Source organism: Pundamilia nyererei, unplaced genomic scaffold, assembly GCF_000239375.1.
Source record: "Pundamilia nyererei isolate P.nyererei 1_Seehausen unplaced genomic scaffold, PunNye1.0 scaffold00199, whole genome shotgun sequence".
In the NCBI taxonomy this organism is placed as follows: Eukaryota; Metazoa; Chordata; class Actinopteri; order Cichliformes; family Cichlidae; genus Pundamilia; species Pundamilia nyererei.
In genome coordinates, this window is record NW_005187600.1 from 783,727 (window position 1) to 791,343 (window position 7,617).

The window sequence follows — 7,617 nt, forward strand, 5'->3', positions numbered from 1 at the left end:
GTGTGTTGTTGCCAGCAGCAACAAGCTGATAACAGTGTTTCTTTCAGAAGCAGCGAGGTGTAATAATCAGGTCCTGGGTAACATTTTGCTGTAAAAAGTGACCAAAAACACCAAATGAGTTATGGAAGCACCTCTGAATTGATTTTCTGTGGGTTAACTGAACAGTCAGCTTGAGTTTGAGTTGAGGCAGTGGATATGATGGAAAAAGCAGGCCGTCACGGCTTATTGTTGACAGAGAAGATTTACAGACATGAACTTTCATGTTCCTCTAATCCACTTTCCATTGACACCCACTAACACCCTCTAGAAGCTGCTTTAGCCATAATCTTTGTCAATCTGATCGAGAACTTCAGTCATTTTGTATTTTTGTTATATAGAATAGCAAAATTAAGCCTACGAGTCTGAAAAAAGTCTGATTCGAACTTGTTTTGCATCCTGCTCTTTGCCTCTTTTTTCCTTACTGCACCCTAAGAACCAGGTGAGCCTGTTTATGTGGTGAAGACTTAATTTCTTACACATTGTCCCGTGTGTGCTGTCCATGGTGCTGAAATTTACACTGAGAAACTGAGGGCAACACACTGAAGCACTTCTGCCCTTCTGTGAAATTGGGCACAACTTGTGGAAATATGAGGAGAAAGTATTGAGACTGTAGAACCACAAATAAACTTAATTTGTTTTAACCAATTGGATAACAGTTTACTCACCGCTGTACTTTATTTACACGAGTCTGTGCAGATACTGGATGAGTGTGCTTTCACCGTGAAGCTGAAAAGGATATGGCCACTCAGTGATTTTCTTGGCGTACTTCCTGACCACGTTGTCCTCGCCGAAGATGAAGAGCGACCTGTTGACGGTGAAGCAGTTCTCCCTGACCGGAATAGGGTTGTACAAGGCCATGGTGCGGGCACGCTGCGCTTTGGTCTGCTTGAAGGCTGGAGATATACCACCTGTAGACACGGCAGCGCCATCGCGGTTCCGGATGCGCTCTGACCCTCCATCCCCTGAACTCAACAAGCCCGGGACGTCGTCTCCGAAACGGGCCATTCTGTTAAAAGCAAACCACACGGGAGGTGGGATGAGAAAGGGGAGAAAATGCGGTTATACTCTCCTAGAAAGCAGGGCGCGGTACCGCGCTCGGCGTGACAGCGGCGGGGTGGCGAGATCCTGATCAGTTTTAGACCATCGTCAGGGTTTTTTGTAACAACACCGCGACCGGTGCTTTTAAAGTTAGAAAAGAAAAATCACAGAATCGCTCCAGTAAGCAGCCCGGACAAAACCCCGAGTCAGTTTCCCCAAATAAGTCGCTTTGCGCAAAAACACACAAGTCCCAAAAAGTCATTCAACTCGTCTTCATTTAACAATCCGCCACACCGAGAAAACTGATTCATTTTGCTCCGTTTTACATCCAAGCACTAAAATCTGAAAGAACAGCTGCAACAGGTCACGTCTTCAGCCATCCTCAGTCCCCTGCGCGAAAAGCAGAAGAGCAGGTTGATCCATGGATTTTTAAATAAACTAGCAACAGTCCACTGACTAATTCAGAGCACATCTCCCGTCTCCTCTTCTCTGCTGACCACCTACCAGCAGAGCGACCAAGAGCGTGCGTTAAGAGCACGAAGGGAAAAGAACTTTGACATTTTCCATGCCAACAAAATAAGCTGACGGTCTCTGAGACGGGAAAGAAAAACCCGCCTCGTCTGCAGCAGGATAGTAGGTAAAGGAAGCGTCTCCTCTTTCCCCCGCAGTGTGAGAGCAGGAGGAGTGAACTGTGTCTCCTAATGCGACAGGATCAACACTAATAACCTCTGTCCAACCTATGCAGCTCGCGAGGTGAGAATATAGTTAACAAATCGGGTGCTGACAGGAAAGAACGACAGATAAAACACGAGTCACGGGTGGAATAAATAATGTCAGCATATAATGGAAACAGTTATTCGCCTCAATCTCCAAGAGATTATGTCTAACCACACATCAAGCATTAGGTAAACGCCTGTAAACGACCTATTCCAAAGGTAAATATTTGAAATAGCCATAAGTCATAACACACACGGATTAATGGTTTCAGTAAAAATGTGCGCAACAGCCTTTTAAAAACACTAATGTTCACCGGATCACTTATACAGGTCGGCTGGTCAGCTTCTATGTGAACAGAGGCCACGCTGTCATATTTGTTTTGACTTTTGTTGTTCAGCCTGCTCGGTTCACACCTCAGGGAGAGCAACCCGGACGCTGCTCACGCATCAGATCTGGCGAGGAGTAAACACCTGTTGTTAAATACACTCAGGAGGACAGCAGCGAGCTTCTTCGGCTAATTACGGGGTTCAAAACCCACTACTGCGAATCACGTAGTGAGGGCGAGTCACGCTGCTGTGTGACGATGATGACACGTTTTCAGAATGAAGGAATAAAATCTTTATATAGTCGCACGGAAACCTTAATGTGGAACAAGCAATAATGAGAGTCAGCTTATAAAGTTAATCCTTGTTAAAAACAAACAAACAGACAAATAAATAATGAGCAACTGCACTGGATGACATTTCCATCATCATAAAAAAGCCGGACACTTCTACTTTGCAAATCCCGCATGTATCAGTCTCACACACATCAGCGGGCTTTAAATAGGCTGCTCATTATCACACTAAATGTTAATTAATTTACAGCTGAAAATAGCCCCGAACCACTTAGACTACACTATGCACTGGATTTAGGAAATTACTGAAAAATGTATATTTGTTAACTGCTTTTTACAGCTTTAAAATAGGCACAGACAGGCCAGAATGTCAAAGTACCAAGAAGAGGATTGACATATTAGTGATTTGTAACCATAGGGACAAATGTCCAAATAAACACAGCCTCGTCTTTGACGGGTTGCTAATGAGACTCTAAACGGTCCCTGCCCAAAAATATATGAACTCATATGTATAACTTCAGCCTTAAAAGGTTGTATCTAATGGCACAATTGAGGGAGTTAATGCAAAAATAAAATCCACCGGCTTTCATCAGATAATTTTTCTAACTGACAGAGAGAGAGAGAGTAAACGGATGATGATGGAAACAGAAGACAAAGAAAAGAGGAACCACAGGGGAGAGTTAACCACGACACCGGCACTGATGGGGCTTTTGTAATGGTGCTATGACGAAGGCAGTGATCAATGGTGTGTGGCTTCCAACTCATTAGTGCTCCAACACATTATAGGCGTTAAAAATAGAACGCACAAGAGGCAAAAATATCTGACATTTAAGCTGAAGAGACGCCTCGGATTTCCCCGTAACAGTCCGTCGGAGTGATGAGCCAAAACTATTCGGGGAGGAAAAAGAAATTAAAAAACAGCTACGCTCCATTTTTTTATTTCTCTCTAACAACTAATTGTCTGATAAAAATGCTACTTCTGCCACTTCCTCTGTGCACCGCTAAGCGAGTGATACCATTACATTGTTTCTGCCGGAGTGTGCAGCAGCAGCAGTCACAGATTTCTTAGCTGAGAGGTGAGGGGTGAATTATGGTAATTAGGTGTTAGCGGCAGGGACGATTAGAGGGAAGGGTGACGGCTCCTTCCTGGAACAGACAGCAAGCAAAAGGTTACAGTTTCTTTGTTTAACATGTTGCTTTCAGTTCAGTTTCTCTCTAATGAAAAAAACTTTTAGCTGTAAACTTACTTTGTTGACTCAAGTGAGATGAAACAGTCCCTTCAGCTCTGATGAGGCATGATGCAAAGCTACAAGAACTACAGCGAGGTCTGGGTGGGGTTCATTTTCTGTTGTTTGGTCGGTGGTGCTGACCTAGGAACAGTAAATCTCCTTCTCTGGACAAAAGACGAACGAGGGTCTTGATTGATTTCATTGATTTTGAGCTGCTGGAGAGCATTCTGACTGGATTTCGAAAAATCCATCTGGCTGGTGTTTATCTTTTCTGTTCAGAAGGAAATGTTAGTAATCATTTGTAACTGAATTTCTAATCAGCTATCAAGTTGGCAGTTGGGGTTGCTGTAAATCAAAAGCTACTTTTGGTGGTTCGATGCCCGGATGCTCCAGTCCCCATGCCAAAGTATCCTTAGGCAAGATACTGAACCCCAAGTAATCTCTGATGCATCCCCTGGTGTGTGAATGTTAATTAATGTGTGTGAATGTTAAGTAGAAAGCACTCAGGGTATGAATGGGTGTGATGGGTGAATGTGGTACAAAGCGCTTTGAGTGCTCAAGTAAAGTAGGAAGCACTATATAAGAACCAGTCCACTTTCCATTTGCAGTCATGAATGTACATTTTATGTAATAAAGGCTGTTTTAATGGTTCTTCGAGTACACAGTTGTCAATTTACATAAATTAACTGCTGGATCATCCAAGTTTTTCCAGACTGTGTGTAAACAGTCCTAGGAGGGATTTTCTGATCATTATTATTTTGATATTGGAGAAGTTAAAAGAGAAATGAACATCATATTGGGGGACGTGGTAATTACATCTATCAGTAAAAGGTTTAGGAATAAAAAATAAAACGTTGATAATAAAATATCATCACTTCTAAATATTATTTGAAATGCAGCTTAATATAAAGTGTGTGGCAAAGCCCTGATCAGATGCGCCAGCTCAAAACGAACTCGGTGTCCATGTGTCCAAGCGTACAAAGATTTTCAAATGTTTTCATGATTTTCATTAAATTTCATTTGCAGCTACGAATGAGTCTCCTAAAAGCTACTTTTGGCCGCTCCCTTATTCACAAGGCGTCGCCACAGCAGGCAGCGCCGCATGTTTGACTTGGCAGATTTTTTACGCCGGACGCCCTTCCTGATGCAACCCCAAAGGGATTTGTGTCTCCTCCCGGGATCAAAGCGGGGCTGTTTCACTCATTGGGCAAATGTGTGAACCACTACACAGTCTTAGGGTCGATTTTGGCTTCCCAAATAATTACATAAATCCATTAATGATCTTTCTTACAGGGATGCCAGAGGCTCATTTAGAAGTTTATGGGAGACCTTAACTAATAATCTGTAAAAGCCAAATTTCCTGCTTCCTGTATTAACAAAAGCAGATTCAAACCTGCCCCCCTACGCTTTACCATGATAACAGTATTACTGAAAGGAAATATTCTGGACAACAGGCACCTACTTTGGCATTTTAGACGTGTTGTTAATGTTGGAAGGTCTATAGGAGTGTAGCTTGCAGAAAATCTACATCAGGAACATGGACATGGCAGCAGGTTGACAGTCTCTGCTCCCGTAATGGGACTTGGTGCCACAGAATGAGATGTGAACAAAGATTTTGGTTCAAAAATAGAAGTGTGAACGGAGATACCTGGCAGGCATCTATCTGAAACCTGAACATTATTGTTTCTCTTCTCCTATCAGTTTTGAAAGTTACTCACCGAGCACACGTATGAACAAACATGCATGCACGTACGTTCATTTGACACTTTTAGTCCGTCATTGCCCAGCAACGTGTTCCCACAAAGCTCCCATGTGTTGAATTCAGGTTGCTTAACCCACTTTCTGTCATGAACATGAACTAATTTCATGATACTGTGCTCCAGTTAAGCCAGACAGTATCCATCCGTACAAATGCAGAAATAAACTGAATCTAAAAAAGGAAAAATTCCCCAAGGATTAACTTCCTACCTTACAACTTTTCCTCAACAAATAATGACAAAGATTGTGGTTTTGATAGACTGATGTTTTAAAACTCAGTCCCAGGGTGACTTGGAGCAGAGAAGTAAGAAGATGACACATTCATGAGGCAGTACTGTCTGTGCTCTGCAAAAATATCTGGGAAGGCTGGGACAGCTTCAGTGTCATGGTGCCACCTCAGCAAGGACATCAAGCTCACACGCGCTCTTCAAAACAGAATTATGCGACAGAAATGAGACAGAAATGAATACAGCATAACGTGTAACAAGAAAAAGGTCCCCAGTGCAGCACAAAGAAGACTTTGGGGCATAAAATGTTCCAGATTCTCAACTCACAGTTAAAACTTTAACACTAAATAGAACATAGTAGCCACTTTATTAGATACATCTGTTCAGCTGGTCATTAACACAAATGTCCAATCAGCCAATCACATGGCAGCAACTCAGTGCATTTAGACATCTGGACACATTTCAGACGACCCGCTGAAGATCAAACTGAATGAGAAGAAGATCTCACTGAGGAAGAAAGGTGAAAAAGAAAAGTGACCTTGAATGTGGCACAGTTGTTGTTGGTTGGGCGAAATATTCAAAACCATCTCCAGGGTTTACAGATCTGAAAGTAAAGATCCAGTTCTCTGGGTGCCTTGTTGATGTTGGAGGTCAGAGGAGAATGGACAGACCGCTCTGAGGAAGGCAACAGTAACCACTGCAAGATATGCAGAAGAGCATCTCTGCACGCACATCAAGCCTTAAAGCAGAAGGGCTACAGCAGCAGAAGGACACACCCAGTCAGACAGAAAAATGGCAGCTGGTCTGATGAGTCTCGATTTCTGCTGCAACATCCAGATGGTAGTGTCAGAATTTAGCCCGGACAACATGACAGCATGGCTGGACCACCAACAGTCAGCTACGTTCACTCGAGCACGTCTACAGAACATCATCGAGGACTCTTCTCATGCTGGCCACCATCTTTTCAATCTGCTGCCGTCTGGAAGGTGCTACAGATCAATAAGGGCTCATCCCTGCACACTACAGAAAGCTTCCATCCAAACGCCATTAAAACAATTAACTATATCTCATAATTGTATCTCTATTCTACTCTAATGCTGTGAGCAATGCTTTCTTAGCATACTTTGAGCCTCTTAGTACCAACCGAGCGTAATTAAAAAGGCACGACCTATCTGTGTGTTGACGCTGAGCATTTATGACCCCAGCATATCGATCTTTGATGACACACCACATCACAAAGCTCAGATCATCTAAAACTGGTTTCTTGAATAGTTAGCAGATTTCAATCCATTAGAACACCCCCGTGGGATGTTGTGGAACAAGAGATTTGCATCACAGACGTGCAGCTCACAAATCTGAATCGTCAATATGGACCAAAATCCCCGAGGAATGTCTCCAGCACCTTGTTGAAGAATTAAAACTCTGTACCAACACGGTGTAAATAAAAAGCTGCTGCTGAATGCAGGATAGTAGAGTACAATCATAGAGAAAACATGTTTAAATAGAGGTTTACTTAACAAAGCTTTGAGATGCTCCATAGAATAAAAAAATCCATAAAGACATTTTAAAACAAAAAACAAACAAACATATAAACAACAACAGATCAGAAAAGAAATAAACAGGCTAAGGTGGGCTAATCGATTCATAAAAGCCTTGCAACAGAAGAATGTTTTAAAATACATTTAATAGACAGTCAATAAGAGTCTAATGTGAAAGGCCTGGTCTCATTTGTTTACTAGGAGTCAGCAGAGGTGCATCCTTCTTAAATTAGACTCCTATAAATGAGTTGTATGATCTAGGTTATTATTTAGGTGTCTATTTTTTCATCTTTAGTTACACTTTATTGCAAAACACAGCGGAGTATGTGAACTCTACTGAGGAAAAAAGAAACGAAGAATTAATCACTGCTTAAATGAGAAGTATTTTAATTGGAGCGGTGTAAGTGCTGGAAGCTAATGCAGTAGATAACACACATTATTTACTGTGTGTGTGT

The 7,617-nt window shown here is 42.3% G+C and overlaps 1 protein-coding gene across 2 annotated transcripts in view; it reads right to left on the bottom strand.

The window, feature by feature from the left end:
- The window catches only part of cacna1ea (calcium channel, voltage-dependent, R type, alpha 1E subunit a), a 110,201-nt gene that overhangs the window by 66,830 nt on the left and 35,754 nt on the right, over positions 1-7,617 (bottom strand). The window contains exons 1-2 of one of the 2 annotated variants that reach the window (XM_005747535.1): positions 2,208-2,267; positions 779-1,045 (exon numbers count right to left, since the gene is read on the bottom strand). In XM_005747535.1, coding sequence (XP_005747592.1) covers positions 779-1,044 — 266 coding nt within the window. In that variant the 5' untranslated portion in view covers position 1,045; positions 2,208-2,267. Of the gene's footprint in view, positions 1-778; positions 1,046-2,207; positions 2,268-7,617 lie in introns of those variants that run through there. The other variant, XM_005747534.2, reaches the window with a different exon arrangement.